Genomic DNA, 27,448 nt, shown 5'->3' on the forward strand with positions numbered 1-27,448 from the left:
ATGTTATGTTAGCCTTTTCTCTGTTAAGCAGTCTCAAATGTGCCTTAAGTTTAATAAGCAAAATATATTTAAATAATTCAATGTTTTACCAGGAATATAAATGATTTTTTCCAAGTCTCAAAACAATAGTTTCATGGCAATATGTTAATTTTAAGAGGTTTTGTAAGAGATGGTTCAAGGGTTTTTAATTCTCATATGCACAGTAGCTAGTGTAGTTATGGCAATGAACATTTTAGGTCCTCAGCTCCTCCAACAATGCAACATATAGGACATAAGCCAAAATAATTAAATGAAACAAAAAATAGTTCAAAATGAAATAGATGGGAAGCAACATCCCCACCACTCTCCAAAAACGTCATTTTAAAGAGTCACTTACCACGTCCTGTAAAACTGCTTTTTGATGACCTCTAGTGGTTTAACCTGTCGCCATGCAGTGATGTAGAGGTGTACTTCACTGTTGCGTTCGGTTACAGGGGGGTGTCAAAGAGTATAGTTTTAAACCACGCCAGCATCAGTGTAGGGTTTATTCAGTGTGAATACACCTTAGTATTGTTTGGGCGTTGAGACAAGCTGAGGCTAAAGAAGCGCTTCTGCATGGCAGTGTTCAAATGACTTTTTTAAACAATTCATGAAAAATAGGAGGACATTTCTTAGTGGGACTTATTTTGTATTAAAGCGTTTGTATTATCCAGAAAGGTAATGTTGGTCACATCAAAGAATTCAAAATGAAATTTGTGGTAGGATATCAAATGAATGTTTTCTCACCAATAGTGTTTTGTCGAGTTCCAGATAAAATAAAACAAATCATCCAAGTATGTTTAGAAAATCCAGTTTAATATTTTTCATAAAAATAAACCATGTAAAGACAAGCCAACAAAAAAAGAAAAACACTGAAGGAAAGGATATTTCTGCCGTAAGGCCTCGATGATGAACAGATTTGTGGCAAATTCAGAATTAAGTAGAAATTTCAGTGACCATTTTTAATTCAAACAAATGTAGAACTAAAGGTGAACAGAGGAGAAAATATAGAGGAACTAGTTAATTTATACATTTGAATTCTATCCTAATGTAGTTCAATGCCGAATTGAAATTCAAGCAAAGCCCAGTTCTGAATTGACTCCAAGCGCAGAGACGATCAACAACGTAAAAACTTCAGAGCAAGAACACTACACAGTCATCTTCATTATGAGGTATCCATGGAAGGGGTTTCTGAAATGAAGCAACAGATACATTTAGCTCTTTCAATGTGAACATTAGAAATTGGAATATTGTGCAGAAACATTTTTCCCCATCTTTAATATTTGTGCATTTTAAATTCAATGATGGGAGAGCTGAGCCTACTACTGCTGCAATGCTGATCGGAGTTCAACTTTTTCATAATTTATTTCTCTTTATATCACTAGTCTCTTCTTTGCTCTGTAACAACTGGCCATCAGTACTATAGAGAGCAGTTTTAGTAATCCTGTGTAATGGTAAATGTATAATTTAAAGCCCTCATGTATAGATGGGGACTATTTGCATCAATAAAACAAGCAATGTTCATTCGAAAGTCTGATACACAGTAATTGTGACAAATCACGTAAATCTGTCATGAATTGGTAAAGTCAAAAGTCCTAATGCAATTTAAATTTAAAAAGTTGTTTAAAGTATGCCTTTCACATGATTCAAATGGAAATTTGATTATGTTTATTTCTATGAAACAGGTCTAAACTATTAGAATACAAGTAGTTGCAAATGTATGTACTCTTTAAGAGGTGCCTTTAACAAAAAGAAAACTGAAAACTCTTGATTTAGAAAGAGAGGATGAACATCAAACTCACGTGTTTCATTGAAGAGGAAGGAATCCTGATACTCCTTCATGTACTGAGAGGATCGGGCCTCATCCAGGAACAGAGAGTAAACCCGTTTGATGTCCTCCACCTGGACTTCTGTCCCCTGAACAAGCCAAAACAAAGCGGACATCAGCACTAAGCCTTAAGGAATTGATGAATCAACTGCTGTTATATAATCTATCCATGATGAAAGCAGTTTTTTCATTTGTGTTACAGCTGCAGAAATATGCTCTGCTTCAGCCTGAGTTTACCTTGCGTTTGCGACACACCAGTCCAGCAGTGCTGATCAGCTGGATAGCGTAGCGTAGCGACGTCTCCATGCCAATGCGAGTCAGGACAGTGTGAGCCTCCTCACTCAGCTCCACATCCTCCTCCTCACACCTGAAATTAAACCATGCAACTTCACATCAGATTTACAACGCTGCGAAGAAGTGAAGACGGACAGCTGATGACCACAGATTCTCACCGGATCTTGAGAATCTGCTTCGTCTCTTTTTCGGTGTAAGGGGAGGTGGCGATGATGAGCAGGCGGTCCAGCAGGTCGATGGGGATGCCATGAGGGCTCTGGTAATTGGTGCCACGGATACTAGAATGACAACAATGCATATTAAAAATATATATATTGACAGGATTTAACTGTATTAAATTGAAAGCTAATATCTGTTTAAAACAGGGTTAATATCCTGATACAAGATTTGTTAGAAATAAAAAATACCCCCAAAAACTCGTAAAAAAAGACAACTAAATGATAAAAATGCAAGTGAATGTAGACAGAAATTATTACCGAGTAATGCCTCTGTTGGTTGCCATAATGAGAACTGGGGACAGGTCACTCTCCAGGGCACGGTTCAGGAAGGAGAAGCACTCCATGTCCAGCATATGCACCTCATCGATAAATAACACCTGGAACCAGACACATGAAAATGAGTAATGCACAACATATCATAGATAAAGCAGATATAAACATGCATACAGAGAGTTTCACTTACCCCAGGGATGATCTCTGCCTTGCCCTCTTCCCTCCACTCACACACTTTGGCATTTATCTGCTCGCGGACTTCAGACTTGATCTCTCCGGTATCTCCGGAGAAGAGAGCCAGGAAGCCCTGTGTGCGGCTGTTGATGACGTCGATCTCATGCAGGGACACCGTGTGGACCACCTCTTTCCTCTTCTGCAGCTCTCCCTCTGGACACTGTACAAACTGGGTCTACAGAAAAAATACAAAATAAAATGTATGCTGAAAAGCTGCCACATGTAATTTATCACGATTTAACCATGAATGGTGGTGACGTTACATACTCAGGCTAATGCATTTTCAGAAACCAGACATCGAAGCTCCACTTTTGGAATTGTATTGATGTGACAGTTAAAGCATACCTGAGCTCCCATGGCATCATAGTCTCTGGCTCTGGTGAAGGAGCGGCCCAACTTGCTGATTTTTCCAGTGGCTTTGTCAATAGTAATGACATCTCTGAGAATAATAAAATAGAGAACAACAGTTTAGATTAGACATCTTATCCTGAGGCCTGAGTGATCCTGAAATGCAAAGAGATATGAACTCACCCTGCTTGAACCTTCTCTTTACTGAGACTGTCGATCATCTTGTTGCCCAAGTCGTATATTGTCTCCATCTCAGTGGTCTTTAGAGTTAGCTTGCCCACCTTGGCACCCTGGAAGAAAAAGTGTAATGTGTATAAGATTGTTTAAGGACAGAAATGGGTGTACCCTGTAACCAATTTAAAATGATTGCTGGCCTATTGGGCAATGAAAATTAAATCACCTAAGATGTTTGATGCACTTGTAATATCTGTTGTGGCTATTTTTAAACATTGTGATGAGTCAGTGGAAGCTATATTGTTGAGTTACATTTTGGAGGAATGCCATTAATGAATATAAGTTCTCTCAGGAAAGCAGTGATGCAGTATATATGTCTGGGGCTTTGATTTTTAAAAGACAAACGGAAAGAGTAAAAGAGGAACAAAAGGTTGTTTCTGGGATGCACCAGGATGCATAAGGGTTTACACCACTAAAGATATGTTGTTAGATGCATCCCAGACTAGGAAGTAACAGGACAATACGTCATCAACTGCTTTGAGTGATCATAACAACACATGTTGTTTGTCATATTGTTGTTATTACTATCCATTTATGATCCAAATACCCAAGACACACATGTCAATAACATGTGTAAACAGGTCGTAGTGTGTTCTGGCATCAAGAGATCTGTGCAAGACGGGAAGAAGTGATTGCACATGAAGTGGTCACGTCAGCAGCCTACCGTTCCTGTGGCCGGTCGATCAATCTGGATCTCCACCACCTCTCCTTCGATGATCTCCGTCTCCTCTCTGTAGAAGAATCGCACAATGGATACTGATTCATTTCAAACAACGACAATTACATAATACAATTATTCTTTTTTGATCACTCACTTTATCCTCACTCCGATGGCTTTTCTGAAAGCTTGGCTGAGTGCCTCGGTCTTGCTCATCTCCAGGGAGAAGATCTCACTGCCGGCCATCGCTGTGAAAGGTGTATCAGGGCCAAGAGACTGGGCGATGCCTGCATTAAAAATAAAGAAATGAATAAATCTGAACGCATAATCAGCTGGTGAGGGCAGGAAAAAAAAGATCTTGCTTTAACAATAACTTAAGCCAATTACAACAACAATACGACTTCCACAGCGGGAGGATAAAATGAAGATGTGTTTTTGGACAGCCTCCAACATAACACTTACCCATAGCAATGGCAGTCTTTCCTGTGCCAGGTTGGCCAGCGATCAGAACTGCTCTGCCAGCTATGTGGCCATCTTTGATCATCTCCAGGATGACCCCTGCTGCCCGACGAGAGGCCAGCTGGCCCACCATCCCCTGAGACACCTGCAGGTGAAAAGGAACATGTGAAGGTTAAAGCCATACAAATATTAATGCACACCTAATATATTTCTGTCCTATAATCCAAAATATCTGTGTCTGGGGTCTGTCCATTTTTTGTCCAGTGAATATAGCCTACATTGTTTTTCTATCAAAACAACAGCATACATTTCTTTATATTTTAAATACAAACTGAAGAAGAAGACTGAACGCTACCTGTCTTGGCTCCAAAGCATCATCCAAACCAAGGCCACGAATGTGAGAGTGTGCTCCTACACACAACATAAGATAGAAATGAACACATAAATATTAAGCACATTCAAAGAGGGATCACATGCCAGGTTAGACTTGAATCAAAGCTGATATCATCACAACACACATATGCAATCAATAATGTGTATCCCTAAAAGCTGAAAAGTCAGGGTTTCAGTGTGAATGTGGATGCTTACCGATTCTCTCAATCCGTGTGATGTCACGAACCTCTGGGACCTTTGTAGTCGCCATCTCTATTCAATTATAGAGACCAATATCTTTAATAAAAAAACAGAACTATTTATAAAGAAGGGAAGAATAATCCTTCAAGCTTAACTATTTCCTGTATTATTGGAAAAGGGCCTTTGTCTGAGGTTTAGAAACGTACAGTAGAATAACAGTCACAAAAAGTAGGCAAAAATGTCAATATATCATGAGTGTTGGTTAGCTAATGAAAAATATATTAACAAAAGCATTTTTATAAATAAACTTTTTTTTAAATCAGTGAGATCAAAATAGGTCGCAGATGTTTGGGAGCTGGCATGCTGCTAAATGGACAACTGTAAGAGTAAGAGTCTTAGATTTGAGGTTAATTCATTTACAGTTAAAATCACAGACATATTTTAATTCTCTAATCCAGATCAAGAATATATATATTGTCCAACGCTATTAACAAACAGCCCAGTTCCAGAGATTGTCAGTACTACTGGATCAGGGCTATTTCCCTGTACAATTATTCTGAATAAATAGAAGAAGCATCGGGTTTCACGTAAAGACTCAGTCCTCATATCTGAGCTGGAGAACAACAGTTTACCTACTGGGTATGTCCTGTCCAGTCGGTTGTCATAGTGACAGTTGTAACGCATGCCACAACAAAAACGTGCACGAGAGCCTTAGCTTTGTTGCTATGGCTTTTAATTTGTCACGTATGTCGTTTTACCAAAACACACCTCTCAGTCATCAGCAACATGAGATTGTTTGAATGAAATGCAGAAGCCACAAATGTTACCCACTATCTCCTCCTCAGCGCTAACAAAGCAACGTATAATGCTAGCTAATGTTATGTTAGCAAACGAGCTAGCGCCACTGGTCGATTTTCTGTCTTCCAGCAACTCACGCTTCCTCATAAAGATTTGATTAAAAGGCGAATAGCAAAGAATTGTATCAAAGTAGTAATCATACAGTATAATCATTTGAAAAGTTAAAAGAAATGTATTACAACTACGTTATGAGTGTAACTCACCTGTGCAGCCACACTTCAGAAAATGTGAGAATGCGGCGCTTCTTTCCAATGGTGCGCAGGGGAAGTGTGTCCGACCAGAAACAAGTCTTTCTTTTTCTATGTACATTTTGAGGTTGACTGCCCTCTACAGACAGGGTGGCCTAATGATTTGATGCCAAATTCAAATACGTTTATGAAGTTACAGGTGTAGTAAATAGGGAGTGCTTGGTGGAGTGACTGCCCGTATATGTGTTTGAATTTTAGCTTAGGGTTATTTAAACGATTATATCTCGTGGAAAGGATTGTTGTGCCTCGTGTCCCTATTTGGTGTCCGGAAAAAAGGTAGGGTGATTAAACTATTTTATACTGTGTATTTAACTTCTGTTTTTTGCTTTAGTTTTGCTTCCCTTCCCCATGTTTGCCATTCTAAAACGAGTTGTGTCCAAAAACGTAACAAACATTGATGTTTATCATGTTGTTGACAAACGTACATGAAACGTTTCCTTTAACTCCTGGTGCTGCAAAATGACAAGTGTGCAATCACTTTACATGATTACAGTTTGACAAAGTGCAAACTATAGGTAGGTACATTTGTTCAGGGAAAGGCGCTATATCATGTTTTAAGGAACCAATCCCAACATTGAAGAGTAGGTCTGTGTTTGAACTTTTAAACCATAGGTAAACTGGACCTGTTGCTTACTGTTTACTCAACGAGACCTCTTTGCTAGGCCTATACTAAACTTCCTGCACTGTTATAAAATGATTTGTATCTCCAACAGTGAATCACCTTCTAACACAGAAGCTTTCCCAGAGTGAGGTGAACAGGTGCCCATGAAGACAGCATTGGTGAGCACTGTATAAACTACATTTTCCACTAGAGGTAGCAAGCCTCACAAGTAATATAAGTCGTTTAAAAATGTCTTTGCACAACAGCCAAACTTAGCAAATTGTCACATATACAGTGCTCATATAGAGTCCCCCCCCCCTTCAAAAAGTCACATTTTAAACAATATCTCAATAAACACAAAAACAATTTCCAAAATGTTGACAAGACCAAGTTTTATATAACATCTGTTTAACTTATAACATGAAAGTAAGGTTAATAATATAACTTACATAACACATTTTTCAGTTTTACTCAAATAAGGGTGATGCAAAAATGAATACACCCCACTGAAAGTCTCAGGAGCAAAGCTACATTTTAGACTACAAATGTCTAATTGAACAATAATCAACTACAGGTGAGTCTAATTATTTATTACACAGGTGTCCAGCAGACAGCTGACTATAAAAGGGTGTTACTTTAAGAAAACCCCTTCCCATTTCATGTTGTTAGCAATGGCACCACATGGAAGAGAAATGTCACAAGACCTGAGAAAGAAAATAATTTCTTTACACCGCAAAGGTGAAGGCTACAAGATGATCAGCAAAGCTTTACTTATCAGTCAGAATACTGTAGCAAAAGTGGTACATAAACTTAAAAAAGAGGGAACTACAACCATCTCACAGAGACCTCCAGGTCGTCCACAGAAGTTAACCCCTCGACAGGAGCGTCTTCTGATGAGAAGGGTGGAAGAAAATCGGCAGGCAAGTTCACTGCAGTTATCTAGGAGTAGAAAGCCAAACTGAGGTGACTATTTCCCATGACACAATACGGCGTACACTGCCGAGGAATGGCATGCATGGGTGCTGTCCACGAAGGAAGCCTCTCCTAAAGCCCAGGCACAAAAAAAGCCCGTCTAGAGTTTGCCAGGGCCCATGCTGACAGAGATGAAGACTACTGGGACTCTATACTCTGGAGTGATGAGACCAAGATAAATGTTTTTGGAACTGATGGCTTCAAAACTGTATGGCATCGCAAAGGTGAGGAATACAAAGAAACATGCATGGTGCCTACAGTGAAACATGGTGGTGGCAGTGTCCTTATGTGGTGTTGCATGAGTGCTGCTGGTGTCGGGGAGCTGCGTTTCATTGATGGCATCATGAATTCACAGATGTACAGCTCTATACTGAAAGAGAAGATGCTACCATCACTCCGTGCCCTTGGTCGTCGTGCACTTTTCCAACATGACAAAGATCCTAAACACACATCTAAGGCCACTGTTGGATTCCTGAAGAAGAACAGGGTGAAAGTGATTTAGTGGCCAAGTATCTCTCCTGATCTGAACCCAATTGAACACTTATGGGGAATTCTGAAGAGACAAGTTGAGCATCACTCTGCATCCAGCATCCAGTCTCTAAAAGAGGTCATTCTTGTCCTCATGGAGGCCATACAAAGTACAAGATGTAGTAGTTTTTGTTGTAGGTTGTATTCAATTTTGCATCGCCCTTATTTGAGTAAAACTGAAAAATGTTTAATCTAAGTTATATTATTAACCTTACTTTCATGTTATAAGTTAAACAGATGTTATATTAAAATTGGTCTAGTCAACCTTTTAGGAATTTTGTTTTGTGTTCATGAGATATTGTCTAAAATGTTACTTTTCAAAGGGGTTGTACTCATTTGCGCTGAGCACTGTAACTGCTCAACAGATGCATTTAGTTAATCAATGTTTGATGATGTCCGTTAATTAAGCATTCTTCTAGAAACAATAATACACAAAGGCAATATGTCAGATTTTAAAGTGACAATCCTTTTAGAGTGGTTTGTGGAGTTGGGAATTGTCTAAAATACATGGGGATTGAGATCATTTGATTTTTCTATTAACATCGATGTTTACCTAAATTGCACAACCTTTTATCTTTGTACTGCACATTTTCTGCTTGCTCATAGAAATTGTGGTATTATGATTTTCAAGAAAACATATGAATCAGATACTATGTGTATACTGAACCAAGGAGAAAACTCATCCGCTGACTTTAACCTCAAGGTTTCTGGAAGACGTTTTCATATCCTCTCCCTGTATTATCAAACATTTTCCCTTAAGGCTGCAGTTTTAAGATTCCACAATCTAATCTCAGGATACCAAACAATACAGACAATTGGAACAGAGACAACACATTTAGTTTGCCATTGTCAACAGTTGTGATGTTTCCTGGTGTTGGCTGTTGTACAGAAGTTAAAATCAAGAGAGAAGTTGATTAAAATGATCAGATAGAACTGACAAAATCCAAGTCCAAACGATAAACATGTTTTTTTCATTATTCTAGTTTAACATCGCTAAAATGTTGCCAATAAAAACAAAATGACAATACAGTCTTATTAACAGGCTGATTTAACATTTCAAGTCGTTAGAATTTAGTGAAGAGAAAATGGCTGCTTGCATATAGTTATCTCATACAATAATTGATTTGAACCTAAACACTTTTACAGCTATTTTCCTAAAGAAAAACAGCTTATTTGTCATGTCACTTATACTATATTTGCCTTAATCCAGATTTTCAAAGATAACAATCATAAAAGTTAGACTGGACAAAACCTTAGTTTGTTAGTTAGCCTACCACAAACCTTTTTAAAGTGCTTTCCAGATGATGCTCATCCATCTGCAAAGTCAGGAGACTCTCAGTCACACCTCACCTACTCCTTTGCAAATGTCTTCGGCCTCTCAGACCTCTGCAAAACCAACACTGCTCTTCACAGAACAAGCATTAAAGGGATAGAGTGGATTTTTGGAGTGGGGTTATAAGGTACTTGTCCATAGTCAGTGTATCTCCTATAGTCAATGACAGTCAGCACACCGTCAGTTTGGAACAGACATGAGTAACAGCTTTTTAGCCACAAAAACAAAAGGCACAACATGTCAGTTTTAGGTGTATCTTATAGGAAGAGTATTTTGCTTTAGTCAGACCTCTTTCTGACAGGGAACCAAAGCTGCTTTCTATTCTCCCGTCAAAGCCACCAGACTTCTTTGACAAAAAGAGTAATTATACCTAATTCTTCCCGTACCACAATGGAGTTGTTTGTTTGTGTTATTGTGTGACTTGGTCAAAGACATTGTGGTTTACAAGAGAGTATTGAAAGCAGCTTCAGTTCCCTGTCGATGCACTGACTATGAATAATTAAATCATACAACCTTACTTCAAGTCATCTGAATTATCCCTTTAATCACAAACATCTGACTTTCGTACTTGCTCAGAAAACTATTTTACTTATTTTGAATAGCGGTGATGTTGGTTGTTCACACATTTTTTAGACTCTTAAAGCATGGTAGATGTGATATTTGAAGCCCATGAAACACTAGAAGATTTAAACTAAGTAATAAATAACATTTTATTGAATAAAATAAATATTTAAAAAATGTATTTCTCATTTCCAAGCAGTCTGGGAGGTAGTTGAGTGATAATAGAGGTAAAAATGCAGCAAAAACATCCCCGTTCAGGCTCGTTACAAAATGTTTATTGATCAAAATAAGTACAATACCTTCATAAATGATTTTGTGACATGTTATAATGAAGTACATCTTTCAATATTTCAAACGATAAATTAAATGCATTCACTTTATACATCTGATCCTCACACATGTTGATTTGCAGAACATTCACAAGCATCAAGAACCCTGATACACAACACTTAGTAAAAAAAAATCCAATCTTGTAAAAATAAAGATGATATATCATCATAGTCGTAGTGGTTTTGCTCTTTTAATCTATACCTACACACTACACTACACAGTTGTACATTAATCATAGGAAGTGTATTTAATCACTACTGGATGAGGGTAATGCCTGACTCGTACCACACCCAGAAGCCTGGAAAGACAGGCTCGGTAAAGGACGCCTTGAAGCGGTGGATGAGAGACATGGTGTCCCCAATGGCGTAGAAAGAGAGGGTACCGCCATCGTGGTCGAGGAACACCCCTATGCGGGATGAGTAAGGGGCGTTGACCTCTATCTGGTCTTTGCTGTGGCGGGCAGAGTAGCTGGCATCAGAGCAGAACAGGCTCCAGGACTTGCGGTTGTAGCCAATGCGGGAGTTGTCTCCGTAGCCCGTCCGTTTGATGCCTTTGTAGGTGACCCCGATGGCGGCCCCCTCTCCACTCCAGTCAACCTCCCAGTAGTACGGTCCACCGGAGAGATTCTCCTTACACAGGACCTGGGGCAGTGAGTCGAACCTGGCGGGGTGATCGCCGTAGGACTGGGGGTCTCTCTTGAGGACGGCTTTCCTGTTCCCTCGGGACAAGTAGAGCTGTCTGTAGGCCGTGTTCGAGTCCAGAGTCAGCTGGCAGGCATCTGGGAAGATGAATGAACATTTACTTAGGGCTGTGGTTCGACAACAATCTGGCAATAAGTTACATTTCATGATACATGCGGTTTAGTATAATGTGATATATTGCTTTACTTTGTGATACATTGAGATTGTTTTCAATCTTATTTCAGCAAAGCGATCATAGTAAAAAGAAAACTGCCATATGTGTAAAAATCTGAGTAAAAAGTGGACTTTATAAAAACAATGATGTTTTATATGCTATCTCAACAGTGGGATTTGTATTTGTATTTAGTACAGTAACATCCAACATTATAGCACACTTTTGTGCAATATGAGCAAAGGATAGAGTAAGAATTCATATTTGCCTATGTATGTATACTACTAATGAAAAGTGCCAGTGCTGGCAGACATATTTTTTTATTATTAAGTATTGGTTATTGATCAATACAGTAACACAAAACATAATATTGTTAGATGCAATAGTCTTGATCTTTTCTTACACTCCTACAAATTCAAATTGCTTGTGTTAAATGAAATTGAGGAAGCCTCAGATGACAACGCCTTTTTACATTAAGCTTGCACAACAAGCGGCAGGTCATTGAGATTCCTTTATTCTTTTACATTTTGAACTAACTTCAGCTATAAATTGATTTAAAGGAAAAATGGGAGACCCTTTGACTGGAGACAGAAATCAGATAATCATAATGACAGGTGTTGGATGTCACCTGCCTGCTGTTTATCTCCACCTCTGCAGGTCACAGTTGGTGGGACATGCGGGGGCCCCTCCTAGATCTGCCGGGCCTATTATCCCCCGGCCTATTATCTGGAATGCCAGAGTATCAACACTGTTCGTGAGTTTGACCACAAACAGAAGTCCATCTAACAAAGTGCATATTTAACTCTAACTAAAAGACCACACCCACCACCTTTGACCTCCCTTTTTATGCATCTTAAAGACTGTTTGTTTTAGTTAAATAACAGTCAAAAATCAAATTGTTGAGATTCTTTTTTTTCGTATCTGTCAGGTTAGTTAAATTAATCAGTGTTCTATTAACTCATTTTGAGGAAGCACTTTAACTGCAAATCTAATATACTTGTTAATGAGTCAATCCCAGTCTCTGTCAACACTGTGGGACATACAGATTTGTGGTCAACCACAGGGTCTGAGAGAGATCCTCATCAGGATTTAATTTGCATCATGCACTGAAATGGAAGGGAGAGCAGTGATCTGTGGAACTGCAGAGAAAAGTCAGGGAAAATAAGACTCACATCTCATGAAGTCGTCCCGGTGCTGAGGTTCCTGCATTGGCACAGACTTGTACACGGCAGCTTCTTCACCTGGGAAAACAAATATTTGTATTACATCCGAAAATAGTGATAGCAGCATAATGGATTACTAGGCTTTGAATTGAAGGGTGTGTTTTTTTTACTTATCTACGATGCTTTCTATTACGTCATATGAATCTACAATACAATAGATGTTGGTTTTGTTATTAGTGTTATAATAATCTAGTTCTGTCCAAATTCTATTTCAGAGGAGAAGGTAAATGGTAACTCGCTGGCAGTTTGACATCCTAATCAAAGTAAACATTTAACTATGTGGCTACTGAGTGACCTCGGGTTACCCTCCAATGAATAACATCAAACACGACTGCACAAAGCCCTATTCAGGAAAGTTGGAAATGTAAATCTGTCTAACTGTCTCTCTTAAAATGCTTTAAATTTGTTTCCATATATATTTCTAAATAACAAAGCTTTGCTGGCTATGGATTCCAATGTGTTAGAAATAAAAGATCCCGTAAGTCATTATGAGAAACTTTGTTAAAATAATGACATTGGAAGAAACTTTACAAAAACATAATTCTGAGAAAGCATATCACAGTAATGAATTACAGGATCTCCTTGGGGATTAAAAGTAGTACATACCAATAGTTTAACCACATTAATATGTTGTCAAAAATCAACAGGCAAATTATTTTCTTTAATGGCCGACTTACTTTTGATTGCTTTTGATTGTTTCTTTTTGGAATCCTCCAGTTGGCAGAAGGTCATTTTGTTAACTGAAAAAATAAAATAAAAATAATGAGAGCATGATAACAGGTTATATGATCATAAAATGTTGAGAGAATTGAAGATATATTTGAATCAATGTAAACTTTTTCGGTGTGTTTGAGCTCACCTGCTTTGGCCACCTTAACCAGTTCATCATTGCTGAATTCGTTCAGGTGCTGCTTCATCTCAGAGACAGCCTTAGTCACCGGCCCGAAGGTGAAGTAGGGGTTGACGCTCACTGTAGGCAGCTCCTCCGCCTCAGTCTGGGCTATCAGCATGTGGTAGCTCTAATAAGGGAAACACATGTAATGTAATGAAAATGTGTACTAATAACTTTTTTTCTGCTACTATATTTTTCATTTTGCACCACGCAGTATATCCTAATAACAGTGTATTAGATTAAATGTTTGTGATGGACATCTTTGGGAGCATTTTGAATCTCTTTTTGTTAATTTTGCTTCTCTTTATGTTACTTTTGCTTCTCTTTTTGTTGATTTTGCATCTCTTTTTGTCATTTTTCGAACGTTCTTTGCTCCTTCTACATCATTCGTCATCTGTATTCAACTCGCCTTGGCTTGAGCCCAGTAGGCCGATTCAGTGATCTGTCCCTTATATTACTCCATGTATTTGATTTATTTCCGTGGATTGGTGGTCCGTTACCTGGATGAAGTGGATGTGGTCTTCGGTGCGGGACAGCTGGGTGATCTCGTTGTCCCTCCTCTTCAGGTCGGCGATCTCATGGCTCAGCCGCTCCATGTGGCCCTCTGCGTTGTTGAGCGCTGCTCTCTTGTTGGAGGAGATTAGCTTGGTCATCTCTTGCTGCATCCTTTCGATGGAGCGCATCATGTCAGCAAACATCTTCTCACATTCCTGCAGGGCTGTGTGGGCGGAGCTCTGCACAGGAAACAGAGACGTGTGCCATAAATCAACATGGAGTTACACTGGTTTGGCTAGTGCACTTAGAAGCTGTCATCACTACTACACCAAGGAATGTGGTCTTGTTGGTAGTGAATTCATTTTCCATTCAATTTAAAGTGGTTAGTCTGGTTTAATATAATGGTTGATGATGGCACAAACCTTGAGTGTGTCCACAGCTTGTTTCAGTTCCTCCATCTGCTTGAGTCGGTCATGAATCTTCTCTTGGATCTCTGCCTGGGTGGCGCCCAGCCGTTGCTATGACAAAAAAAACAGACATTGCTTTTGGTGATGACCGCAAATCCACAATTTAAAATGACAAAATCCTTGAATTAACATTACTTTTAAATGTCAATATTATTATAACAGATTCAATCAAAGCTGCTGAATCATGCTTTACCTTCCACTTTTGCTATACCACACTATTGCATTAAACTATGATAGGTACATGTGTCACTATTAATAGAAAATGAAAATATATTTATATTTATTTATAGTTCAGTGCTGGAAGAACCATTCAGATCATTTACTTAAGTAAAAGTAGTCATGATGAACTGAAAAAAGTCCTGCATTCAAAACCAGGCAAAGTATTTAAGTTTTATTTGCACATTTTAACCAATGTTTTACAACTAATAGTTGTGATTTTGCAGTAAAAAGTTATTTGTCAGAGTTTTACTATTTTATATTTGAAGTGCTTACATTAATGTTACTGCTGCCATAATGGCAGAGTTGTACTTTACTGCTTTGGATTAAAGACTATCAGACAAATCTAGTGAGGTAAAAGACGACAATAAGCATAACGTTGCATAAAATTCAAACACTTGAGTAAATTACTTAGAATTTTTACATAAGTAAAGGTTTTACAATTAACATTCCACCAATGCATATATTAAGCAATAATTGTTATGTTGATTAAAGCACATTTTAGCATTGTTATTATTCCCAGTGTTGTCGCTTTAAATAAAGTGAACAGTACCTGCTCCTCCGCCCTCTCCTGCTCAGCAGACACCATGTCGTGACCTTTGTGCTCCTTGACTGTACAAAGCACACAGATGCACATCTGGTCAGTGCGACAGAAAAGCTCAAGTCCCTTCTGATGCTGCGGACAGATCTGCCTGTCCAGGTGGCCGATCTCATCCACCAGCTTGTGCCTCTTGAAAGTGTTTGACTCGTAGTGGGGCTTGAGATGCTTCTCGCAATACGAGGCCAGACACATCAGGCAGGTCTTGACGGCTTTGTGCTTCTTTCCAATGCAGATGTCACAACCTACATCCTGGGGTCCCGCATAGTTGTAGTCAGGGGACGGAGGTGGAGGTGGGAAGGGTTCGCTGTTGCGTTGTATGGTGGATTGGCGAGAGCCTCCCATGCGTCTCGGGGTGGGCCTCTTGTTGTAGGTGACCCTGCACTGTGGACAGAGGTATGAGCCTGTGTGGTCGGCATGGTCCCAGTAGGTCTTCAGGCACACGGAGCAGAAGATGTGGCCACATGGGATGGACACGGGGTCCCTGAGGTACTCCTTACAGAGGTGGCAGTCTTCCTGGTCGGAAGACATGGAGACGCTGTAGTGCTGTTCCTTCTGCAGTGACAGTCAATGGCTGGTGTCAGCACAGTGGCAAAGTGATCTCACAGGAACTACGGGAGCTGTTTATATAGAGTAAACAGAGAGGGCGGATAAACGGGTTAAGCCGAAACCAGTCAAACAAGGGCGGGGCAAAAAAAGACAGAGTGAATTGCTCCATCAGTTACAGAGTGCAGTGAGAATGACTGAAATGTTTGATCATGGGACTCATGGGTATTTGCATTGAGTGTCGACAACAGAAGTGTAGTTTTTTTATTTCACTTTCATGATGACATCATAAATTAAAAACACAGTTGTTTTTTTTACTTTACACATTTTCAAGCAGGGGCAGGCCCAACCTAAAATGCCGAAATGCTGTTAATGTTGGAATAATGTTTCCAACACTAAAATGAGTAAAAGTAAAAAAGAAAGGAAGTATGCATTAATGAACTGTTTAAAGAAAACTCCAGGTGTTTCACACCCTATGGTTGAGTGTTGGAGAGTGCCTTTTAGGGGTTTACCAACTCAGTACAAACTGACCTCAGGCTAAAGAGATTATTGATCTGCATTTCCACCAATAATATTACAACAACTTCCTTTTTCTGATAACTGTCACATCTCATCAGTAGAAGCATCAACAGTAGCTCATTTCACTGTGATATGATCTCAATGGGAAGTGTAACAAAAAGCCACCTGTTTCAAATGCCCCTTAGCCAAATATTTACATAAATAAATACAAATTCATGAACGTCACTTCTCTACAAAGCATAGGTTTGGCTTATTTGAAGCAAATGCAAAAGCACATCCAAAGATTTGGCTTATTGAAAGATAATGTGTATTTTTTTTAATGTTGGTATCGTCATAGATTAAATGCATTTATTGTAAATTGGTTTGGATAAAAGCGCCAGCTAAATGAACAACTTCACTGACCTTTACTTCACCTGTAACCAGTTAATTTTCCTGAAATCTGTTTTACTTTCCATTTAATTGCCACCATTTTTTTTTACTACTTGACTGGACACCCATGGTTTTTGTAAGTCAACACTGGAACGATACTTTAAAGGCAAAAACGTAACTGCTGTTTTATCTAAAATAGCAGATTGCCATTGAAACCAACTCTAAAGAAAGTTTCCTCTTCTGAGCAAAATACATTCCCCTGTAGATTTCACCTTACAGTGAACACACCTCACGGTCAAAATGGAGTTTCAGGGCTGTTGAAATGGAGATAGGAATGCAAATACACTTGATAGGGCAGATAACAGGAGGGCCGAGCAAGCCTGCTTCAAAGATTCCATTGTATTAGAGCCAGCAGGGCCCGAGCCCAGAGCCAGGCATTATGGGGTCTGTTGTCCATCAACAGTCACTACAGCTGACACACTATACTGAATGTAGCATGTTATTAAACAAAATCCTTCCGCAGACCGGGGGCTTCAGTGCAGACATGTTGTGATGAAAGTAAGGGGATTTTATTCTACTATTCTTATTATTCTACCAACCCAGCTGGCCCTTGTACAGAGAATTCATACAGAAAGCAATGTTTCTACAGTTGAGGGCAACTACTTAAACTGAAGAGTCTAATTTTATACAGTTTCAATGCTTAGTCGTGAGGTAACTGACCCTTGACCCTGTCAAAGGACAATAGACCCATGATCAGATCAATGATCCCTCACTGGGTGATCACATGGCACCTTGTGATCTACCTGATGGATAATATCTCAACCACATTCATCTACTATCTTTTGAAATTAAAGGTTTACAGAAAGTTATTATTTATACAACATAAAAGTATTCAATTATTTGATAATCATAATTTACATTACAACCTTTAACCCTATTTTGAGCCTGGAGATGGACTTTGATTCTATAAATCAAAAATATTGCAGTTTCAGGGATAGAACAACATGTTGGACGTCACTTATTAAGCTTACCTTGATTTCTGAGCCAGCGAGCGCCCAAGGTCTCTCCACACCTACTGATAATTTGATTTGCCTAAGATTTGGTTCCAGGCTTCTGAGAGCAAACACAATCAGACGAACATTTCTTAGAGCTGCACTGCTTACATGTGGCCCCCTTAAAGCAGGTATCATAAAACACAAGATAAAGCATGCATACAAACATGAAGCATGCGTTATATAACACAAACATGTTCTTACCCAGCACTATTTTAAAGAAGTGTTCTGGTCCAACCTTATTTGGAAGCTTTTTTCTAACAGATGTTCACATCATGTATGTTTTGGCAGACCCATAGAACAGCTTTTAGCTAAAACTAATATTGTTCAACACGTATGTATATTCATTAGTTCATAGAATGTAATCACACACAATATAAGCATGATATTTTGTACTTAAAGTCCATGTTATTTACATTTTGCTCTTCTTTTCTTCATTAAAAGTTCAGTTTTTACTCCTTTAACTCATTTAAGGTGAAAACTGATTTTTTGCATTAAGACCATCATTCTTTTCTGTAACAATGTTTCCAAAATGATAATTGTTAATATCTAAATCAAGCATTATCTTTGACCAAAGAAATCTATAATGTATATACCTACCAACAGAATGTGAACATATGATAAAGCACATTTAAAATGATTGCTTCCTTGTGTTGTATGTAATTAAGGAGAAATGTATCAATGCAAATAGACAAAGTTAGTCAAACTAAAAAAGTGTCTGGCCTTGAATGTGACTGATATATACTCAACATGTGCTGGTTTTGCTTATGTTCTGGCTGAGGTTGTCATGACATCAACAATGCTGACTCGTGGTGTGCAGCCTTCCCGTTCACATACAGTCTATGTCTGCGTATCTGAACCAGCATCAACCAGTCTCCACTGTTTTCACAGAACATGTTTGAATATTGTGTCTTCCTGTTTTTATTCCTCACTTGCAGTGAAATGGGGCCTTGTTTCCTTTAATCAAATATCCATTTGTGGTCTCCCGCGCGGACCTTTCACCTTGAACGTGGACTGAGATGACTTCATCAAAGAACACTGGCCCTGTTAAGAGACCGGCCTCTGTTTCATAGAGCCTTGTTATTTAATCTTATTGGAGTGCTTTGTGTCATAAACTACTGCATGATGTAGTATTAATAGTAGTGACAGTAGTAGTAGTTGTTGTTGTTGTTGTTGTTGTAGTAGAATTTATTTTGGTCCTTGAAAATGTTCTTTTTTAAAAAAAAAGCCAATATATAAAAGGAAAACCAAAATATTAACTACCTAATTTTACCTGTAAAAGGCAACTTTTTCAGTAATAGGTTAAAAATCCCCCAAAAACTAAGAAATACTTTCTACAGAACATAATTATACCTCAGTGTATTATGGGTTTTTGCATTGAATTACACATTCCTTGTCAGTTTCAAGTTTTAATTGATTCTTTATATTAACCCTAACCTTTGTTCTTTAACATTACCATAAATCCATATTAAATGTCTTTAATTCCATACAACCGGTGAAAACAGAGAGCAACATTTTTTAAGATCAACTAGATTTACATTTTTAATAATTTAAGTTTATAAATATTGTGTTTGTTGCGTTGCAATAATCACTTTAAAAATCTCCATAGCTCTCTTCTCTAGCATTACATTTGGATAAGTGTAACTTTTGTATTTCCATATACCTCCAAACTGTACAAACTATAACACAGAACAACACAAACAATATTATATTTTGATTCAAAATATGCTAAATTTTACAGAATATTTCAATGGTTTTAGATTATTATTGTGTGGTTGTTGACTTTCTGGAAGTATTAGACGTTTTTGGACACGTGTCCTTTGCTAAATCTTTTGCTATCGTCTGTTAGACACTCTCTAATAGATCTGAAACAATATTCAGAGTTTAGCCCTTGTGTAGAGGATATGGCCTCTCACAGGTAGTTAATCTGTAAGCACAGAGCGCTCCCTTCACTCTGGAGGAAGGAAGGAAAAACTGGCTTATCAGAAACCTGACCAAATATGGCGAGGTGAAACTGCCTGCTGTATGATGTAATGCTAGATATGAATTGAAGGTGCAGCCATGTAGCCTACTTTTTACAACCTTAACTTACCATACTTTTTTTTGCTATGGACTTCATTTTACAATATGGACTTTGAACCAAACGAAAGAAAAATAGTGAGAACAAGGTGTCAGTATTGTTGAAACCAGTAGACTAGGCCAAATTGAAATGCTAATGAGAGGCTGTGATTCTGGTGGACACTTTATGACACAGAGTGAGACCTTTGAAATGTCCCCCCTAGCTAAGGTATCGGAAGGTTATTTTTAGGAATTAAAACATGCATTATAACTATGATAGGGCACAAAGAAATATGTAGAGCATGCATTACAACAACACACCTGGAGCTGACAGGAATGTTCTGCATGTGCGCACACACTCGTGCATTTCCGTTTTGTGACTCAATATTTCCTTTCTGCTGCACACACATCTACAGTAACACATTGACTTTGCAAAAGTAACCGGGCTGGTCTGACAGGCCACAGTGTCAATACTGCAACACTGAACTGTAGCTGCTCCTACACAAACCTCCTGCAGCAAGTTAAACTCCTAACACTTTGTTGGTGTTGTTTGAAACTACTTTGAAACTTTGCTCGAGAGTGTCTGTTTGTTTTCTGGGTGGTCCCTGAAATTCCTACAGTACTCTGGGCTTCATTTATGTTTGTCGGACTATAACCGGTTTAGGACAATGGCGATTCTGTCTGACAACAATAGGTGGAAATACAGCTGCCGAGGAGTGTGCGCACCACTCACCCGCGGATGAGCCACATGAGAAATTAGAGCGTAAAGGAAGCTGTGAGGAGAATGGAATGGGAAGGTTTTCTGGCACATTGGTCTTCACTTTGAGAGCTTTTTTATGTTTCATTCATTCCTTTCCCCTCTCTCTCTCTCTCTCTCTCTCTCTCTCTCTTTCTCTCTCTTCTCTTTCTCTCTCTCTTTCTCTGTCTCTTTCTCTCTCTCTCTCTCTCTCTCTCTCGCTTTCACTCTCTCGCTTTCTCTCTCTCTCTCTCTCTCTCTCATATATATCTCCTGCCTACCCGCCCTCTCTCCCTCTACCTCCTTGCTCAACCTGCTTATCTGAACTGGGCAGGGCTCGATATACTCACAGCACAAGGGGAGGGCCTTGCCTGCTTTCAATCAATAACCTCTGGAATTCAGAAATACAAGTAGGTCCTGTCTCTGGCAAGGCTGTACCACAGTGTTGAGGGCGGGCTCCCAGGCACACTCGACGGATTCTCTATCTGCTCCTATCTGTTTCCGCAGGTCTTACTGTTTTGAGACTCTCACAATGGCTGACCACACGTCTCAAGATTACTTCAGCTGCTCCCTGTGTGTGAACCTGCTGCGGGACCCTGTGGCTATCCCCTGCGGCCACAGTTTCTGTATGGACTGCATCAGCGGCTACTGGAATGAGGCTGACTACACAGGGATTTACATTTGCCCCCAGTGTAAGATCACCTTCACCCAGAGGCCGGTGCTGCGGCCAAACGCCACTCTGAGCATGGTGGCAGAGAAGATCAAGAAGAGCGGGCTGAACCTCAACCTTAACATGACCCCGGGGAACCAGTATGCAGGACAAAACGACGTGCCCTGTGACTTCTGCTCCGGGAAGAAATTAAAGGCTGTCAAGTCTTGTCTCAACTGTCTGGCGTCCTACTGCGAGAAACACCTGAAGCCCCACTACGAGTCAGCCACTTTCAAAAGGCACAAGCTGGTGGATGAGCTCGGAAACCTGGACAGGAAGATCTGCCCACAGCACCAGAAGTCCCTGGAGCTCTTCTGTCGAACAGACCAGATGTGTATCTGTGCTATCTGCACTGTCAGTGAACACAAAGGCCATGACATTGTCTCTGCTGAGGCGGAGAGGGGGGAGAAGCAGGTAAGAAATCACTTTTAATGGATCCTGTTTATTGACTAAAAGGCTGATTGGTGTTCAATCAGCTTCTAAGGGAATGAAATTTTGATTTTATGTCAGAAAGATAAGCAGTGTATTCAGTACATGAGAAACCACACGCCGCCTAGTCCAAACATAATGTCACTAACAGACAGATTAAAAAGAAGAACATGCGAGATTCATTCGATTTTATAGCGAATATTTTGAGTTTAAGAAAACATGTTTTTTCCCAAGTCCTGCCGGGTGTACTTTGACCCATTTCAGCAACACTATCAGCTGAAACTGGCACCCGCTCACCGCCAAAACAGAATCCAGCTCTCTGATTAGCTGTTTTGAGGCCGTGGGAGGGTCTTACGATTATCGCCTCTGAAAGCTTCTTTTTTCCAGAGAAAATTTAGTGTTCCAGCTGTGGGAGAGACACACAGAAACTTCCCTCTCGGCTGCGTTGGTTCCCACCTGTGGGAGGGGGTCTGCAGTGATACTGGAATTTCAGGGAGTCAAGGCCTTCAACACCTCACGCTCCACCAACCACAGCCACGCACTTTCAAATGACTCACCAATCACATCGCTATAAAAAGGATGTGGAGCAGATAAGAGAGGCAACAGATACTGTCGTAAAAATCATTCAGAGCAACTCTAGTTCTTACACAGGAGTAATTTACGAGCGCTTTATGGGAGCCTGGAATATAGGCTAAAGGATTTTTTTTGGGCATGATGAGCAATAAGTCACCTCGCTGTTTTCTTCTCTACATAGGGAGTGTGGTTTCTCTCATCTAAAGATTTACAACCTGAGTCTCACACATCTCACTCCCGCTCTCTCCCCCTCCCCCCCTCTTATGTTCACCCCCCCCCTCCCTCCTAGATTCCCCACATTCCTCAAGCTTATCTTGAAGAATGGGTTGGTGGGCTGGAGTAAAAGCTGAATTAGAAGCCCTCTATTCTGTATGTCAGTTCTACGTGCACCTTGAAACATCTCTTTAAAAGTCGGGCAGCGGTAGATTCACATTCCTAACGTGGACAGAATTCCATTACAGACCCCCCCACCATCTCCCTCAAGATAAAAGCCTGCCGTATTAAGAAGATTCTTTGAGCGCGCTTTATTAGACAGGGCCTCCCCAGTTATGCCTCAATGAGAAAGAATGTTTTTACCCAACCAACAAATATGGGGCTTTATATCTCTTACAATAAAACAGCATGATATCGACTACCTTTTGTAAATCTGCTTTAATGCCACTTTTATGATCAACTTTGCATATTTAATTAAAGGAAGCGGTACAGCCAGTCAGCATGGGAGTGCACTCTGAACAAAAGAGTGAAATAGATGGGTGTGTAATGTGCCTTTTTTCCCTGCAGAAACTTTTGGGAGTCTCCCAAGCTGAGATTAGACAAAAATGCCAGGAGAGGGTGAAGGAGCTGGAGGAACTGAAGACTGCTGTGGAATCCCTGAAGGTAAGCATTGCATATTGAATCCCACATCCCCTTTTCGCTTGAAGATTTTCTCCACGGATGTGTCTCCTGTCAAACGCTGACACCTCGACTTGTCTCCAGAACTCGGCACAGAGAGCCATGGTGGACAGCCAGAAGATGTTCGAGGACATGATCCGCTCCATTGAGAGGATGAGGTCAGAGGTCACCAAGCTGATCGGTATCAACGAAAAGGCCGCTTTCAACCAGTCTGAGGCTTTGATCGAGAGACTGGAACAGGAGATCGATGAGCTGAAGAAAAAGGAGGCCGGCCTCAAGCAGCTGTACAGCACCGACGACCACATCCACTTTCTGCAGGTATTACGCAGCAGCAGAGTTTAATCCAGTCAATACATCTGCAGTCATTAGTATATGGGTGAGGCTTTTAATTAGACAGCTTACTTACACAGACTGTCTATGATTACAATGACAGTATGACATCGTGTTTAGTCATTTTGGATATGAACATTTCTTACCAAACAGGTGGATTGTAACTAAACACAGTGCTTAAGTACTGTACTTAAAAAAAACAGTTCAGCTACTTGTATTTTACCTAAGTGTTTTCTTTTTATGCCATATTCTTCTTCTTACATTTTACAGGGGAAAATGATAAATCATCATTTGACAGCTTCATTTAGGAGTCACTTTTAGACTCAAGTACACAATTATTTGCTTAATTATTGTAAATCAAACTATTCAATCAAGAATATAAACAGCAGATTAATCTATAGACCATAAACCAAATATGAGTAAAATCCTGCTTTTACTTTAATGGATGAGTAATAATGTAGTGATATAATAATATAGGAGTCACTGGAGCCATTTTTCTGCATCGACTAGTATGATGTATTTTTTTATACTGAAACAGTTTCAGTTTAAAAAAACCTTATCTTTCTTTTATTACACAAACGTTTCTTAATAGGGGTTAACTGTGGATTATGCGTCTTTATATTGTCAAAGTCCAAATGTAGAACGTTTTACTTTCTCTGTGGTTTTAAATCCATGTTTCCTGTGAAGAAATATATTTACTCTACTCAATCTGTTCCTTAAATAGTTCATGTTAATGTATTCCTCACCAAGTGACACTTGCTTATCTTGTCCCATCAGAACTTCAACTACCTGTGCACCCCCACTGATGACGGCTATATACCCAGAGTGACGGTGAACCCTGACTTCTCCTTCGGCGCTGTGAGGAAAGCTGTGGCTGAGATCAAGGACCGCCTGGAGGAGTTTGGCAGAGAGGAGCTGCTTAAGATCTCCAAGTCAGGTGAGACCTTAGCAGTAGACACACAAAACATTTACATGACGGGCAGAAAACACACAAAGAAGTGAATTTACTTAAAATAAACGTGTTCTCTCTCACAGTGAATGAGGTTCCAGTGTATACTACAGAAAGTCGGACATTGGACAGAAGGAGCAGAGGTGAGTGCTGTCACGTCCTATAGCAATATAAGCCTGCAAAAGTTAATTATTGCTGAGGTTAACAATATGGTTGTTGTAGGAAAACCACTAAGGGTTTGCATCATAAAGCCTTTGGTTAAAAACACTGCGAAAAAACAAAAGAATGAAAGGCATGTGTGGGTGTATTCAGTTCACTCTGACCTGTGCTGCTCCATTCGCAGGCAAAGAAGTCGTGGATAACACTCCTCCAGAGCCGAGAGGCAGAGCAGACTTTGTGAAATGTAAGTATCTGCTGAAAAAGGGAACAAATGTCCTATTAACTAAAATATAACACCATTAAAATTCAATAATTTAATAACTTTATTGTGTTTTGCATTACAAGTTTTCTGGAATTGTATGTTTGAATAATCAAAGCAGGCATCATCTTATTAAATATGAACTGATTTGAATACATTTTCAGACTAGGTTAAAGCTATGTTCAAAATTCTTCTTTTGTTAACTGACTATATAACGGACAAAGGTTTTGGTAATCTCTTTCTATCACCTCATAAATCAGAAAATACTGCCAGCAGCCATTATTTATGCCATAAACTTAGCAATAAAACAGATATAAATCAGGCTGTGAATGATGTATTTAGAAACCCCGGTGTAAAATCCATCAGAATATAGATTACAATAAACATTTATTGCTTGTAACAGAAATGGAGATTCTGAAATAGGCCTTAAAATGTTTTTTATTAAATGTTTTATAATTCCATACATTGTGCAAGATACAGGTCAGCAGATATCCCCATGAAACTTCAGCAGTTTATTCATTAATTATTTATTTACATCGAGATAATTATCTTTTGTATTACAATATTATAAAAATGATATGTTCAAATATGCACATTTGGATGGATTTGGAATGGACAGTTGGTGAAATAAACACCTAAATGTGTATTTTACATGTTTTATTGCCACTAGTCTGAAAGGATACGTGTTATGAAAGAAAAACTGCCCAAAATCTCCAAATTGCCCAGTGCATTTACAATGAATTTACATGTTCGGTCTCATCATCTAAATTGAAAACACACTTCAGTTACCAGATAAATAAAACAAAGCTGTGTGGATTTTTCTCCTCCAGACTTCTGCCAGCTGAAACTGGATGCCGTCACAGCCTACAAGGAGCTCTACGTCTCTGAAAACAGTAGAAAAGTCCTCCGCACCAGGGACCTGCAGCCATACTCAGACAACCCGGAGAGGTTTGACAGCTTCGCCCAGGTGCTGTGCCGCGAGGCCCTGTCCGGGGGGCGCTTTTACTGGGAGATCGAGTGGAGCGGGGAGTTCTCCATCGGCGTGGCCTACAAGAGCATCAGCAGGAAGGGCAAAGGCTCCCTGTGTCTGCTGGGCTACAACGACAAGTCCTGGAGCCTGCTCTGCTCCGACACCGGTTACTCCGCCTGGCACAACCGGGTGGACAAAGCGGTCAGCGGCCCCCACTCCCCCAGGATAGGGGTGTACCTGGACCACAGCGCGGGGGTGCTGGCCTTTTACAGCATAGGCAACACCATGACCCTCCTGCACAGGTTTGAGACCACTTTTGTTGAGCCCCTCTTCCCAGGCTTTGGAGTTGGAACCTCGGTGAAGATCTGCAACGTCAAGTGATTTTTGAGCTCTTGTTGAAAATCGAAATGTTTTTCTCGTATTATAAAGTTATGCTTTCAGAATATATATTTTTGCAACATTTTGAAACTGTACCGAACCACATTGATGAGGTTATTTTTGAAGAAGAATGCTCCTCCCAATGTGTATATACTTTTTTAACGCTACACATCACACATAAGGTTTTGCATTGTGCTTTCAACTCACATTTTTATGATAGATTTTATGAAGACATTAAAATATAAACACAATCACAACAGTACACTATAAAATGTTAACACTTTAAGCAGCTGATCATAACTGCTGGATAATATAACATGTCACTATCACTTTGTTTTACATGTAATATCTTAAAGGGCTGAAACATGGAGTGTTGATGTAGTTAAGTCATAATGGACGTACACTGAGATGAGATGCTTTTTTTATGGTAGATCATTACATTGTTGGCCAATATTATCGTATGTAATTTAAAATATATTGCACCCTTGTGATCTCTGTGAGAAATACTTTAATATTCATGTTGGTGCATTAGCAGCTATCATTATGGTTTAAACGTATTCAGAAAAATGTCAGTCATTTTTTGTTGACATGTTTTGGTATTATCTTTATCAGTGGCTGGAAGTTCTTACAGCTGTTTTTCTCTCACCTGAACTAACCCTTATTTAATTTGTATGTATGTTTACTTATATAATGGACCCGCAGAGTATAATTGATAAAGACTTGTTTTTTAATAAAATGATTCGTTGTTAGTTCTGAATAAAGAGCTAAATGGATAAATAATTTTTCTGAGATTATTTCTATCCATCCCTACAAAAAAAAAAACATAAGGATGAAAGATGTCATTGATCAGGATTTAAATAAGTGCTTCTTTTCATCTTGTTTGTAAAAATAAAAATCACTTTTAGAGATATAATTCTAATTTTGAAATTATTTAGCTGGTATGTAGACTATTCCATTTATAATCACTTGAACTTGTGGATAACTAAAGCACCAGCACATTCGCAATACCAACAGCTCCCTCTGTTGGTTGATTATAGGAACTGAACTTAAAATGTAATGATCACGATTATAAATACTGATCATAATTAGTTATCCAAAAGTTTCCAAAATAACTTTGTTCTGACTGCATCCACAAAAAGGTTCTCCAGTGAATTAAGACTCTTTAAAATTATACATCCAATGTTTTGTACAGAACTAGTGATATAAAATA

The 27,448-nt window shown here is 39.3% G+C and overlaps 3 protein-coding genes across 7 annotated transcripts; 1 reads left to right on the forward strand and 2 right to left on the reverse strand.

Moving 5' to 3' along the window:
* Window positions 1–813: 813 nt before the first annotated feature.
* On the reverse strand, window positions 814–6,653 carry ruvbl2 (RuvB-like AAA ATPase 2). 2 transcript variants are annotated; one of them, XM_063895039.1, is made up of 14 exons: window positions 6,199–6,653; window positions 5,153–5,209; window positions 4,920–4,975; window positions 4,568–4,709; window positions 4,263–4,392; window positions 4,112–4,178; window positions 3,397–3,503; window positions 3,211–3,304; window positions 2,822–3,040; window positions 2,617–2,735; window positions 2,299–2,418; window positions 2,084–2,213; window positions 1,821–1,935; window positions 814–1,209 (listed from the first exon to the last, which is right to left on the reverse strand). In XM_063895039.1, the coding sequence occupies exons 1-14, from the start codon at window positions 6,302–6,304 to the stop codon at window positions 1,184–1,186; spliced, it is 1,488 nt and encodes a 495-aa protein (XP_063751109.1). In that variant the 5' UTR covers window positions 6,305–6,653; the 3' UTR covers window positions 814–1,183. The 2 variants fall into 2 exon arrangements, with proteins under 2 accessions (XP_063751109.1, XP_063751110.1); XM_063895040.1 differs by having other exon boundaries at window positions 5,153–5,233; window positions 6,199–6,328.
* Window positions 6,356–27,018, forward strand: ftr82 (finTRIM family, member 82). Of its 4 annotated transcripts, XM_063895032.1 has the most exons (9): window positions 6,395–6,519; window positions 6,957–7,023; window positions 21,099–21,714; window positions 23,083–23,178; window positions 23,278–23,511; window positions 24,301–24,460; window positions 24,559–24,615; window positions 24,816–24,875; window positions 25,721–27,018. In XM_063895032.1, exons 3-9 carry the CDS (start codon window positions 21,124–21,126, stop codon window positions 26,239–26,241), a joined length of 1,719 nt encoding a protein of 572 aa, XP_063751102.1. In that variant the 5' UTR covers window positions 6,395–6,519; window positions 6,957–7,023; window positions 21,099–21,123; the 3' UTR covers window positions 26,242–27,018. The 4 variants fall into 4 exon arrangements, with proteins under 4 accessions (XP_063751100.1, XP_063751102.1, XP_063751101.1 ...); XM_063895030.1 differs by lacking the exon at window positions 6,957–7,023 and having other exon boundaries at window positions 6,356–6,519; XM_063895031.1 differs by lacking the exons at window positions 6,395–6,519; window positions 6,957–7,023 and adding an exon at window positions 12,080–12,174.
* ftr83 (finTRIM family, member 83) lies at window positions 10,492–15,916 on the reverse strand. The gene is made up of 7 exons (XM_063895034.1): window positions 15,267–15,916; window positions 14,453–14,548; window positions 14,036–14,269; window positions 13,503–13,662; window positions 13,321–13,383; window positions 12,593–12,661; window positions 10,492–11,346 (listed from the first exon to the last, which is right to left on the reverse strand). Exons 1-7 carry the CDS (start codon window positions 15,840–15,842, stop codon window positions 10,823–10,825), a joined length of 1,722 nt encoding a protein of 573 aa, XP_063751104.1. The 5' UTR covers window positions 15,843–15,916; the 3' UTR covers window positions 10,492–10,822.
* Window positions 27,019–27,448: the final 430 nt, after the last annotated feature.

Source organism: Eleginops maclovinus, chromosome 11, assembly GCF_036324505.1.
Source record: "Eleginops maclovinus isolate JMC-PN-2008 ecotype Puerto Natales chromosome 11, JC_Emac_rtc_rv5, whole genome shotgun sequence".
In the NCBI taxonomy this organism is placed as follows: Eukaryota; Metazoa; Chordata; class Actinopteri; order Perciformes; family Eleginopidae; genus Eleginops; species Eleginops maclovinus.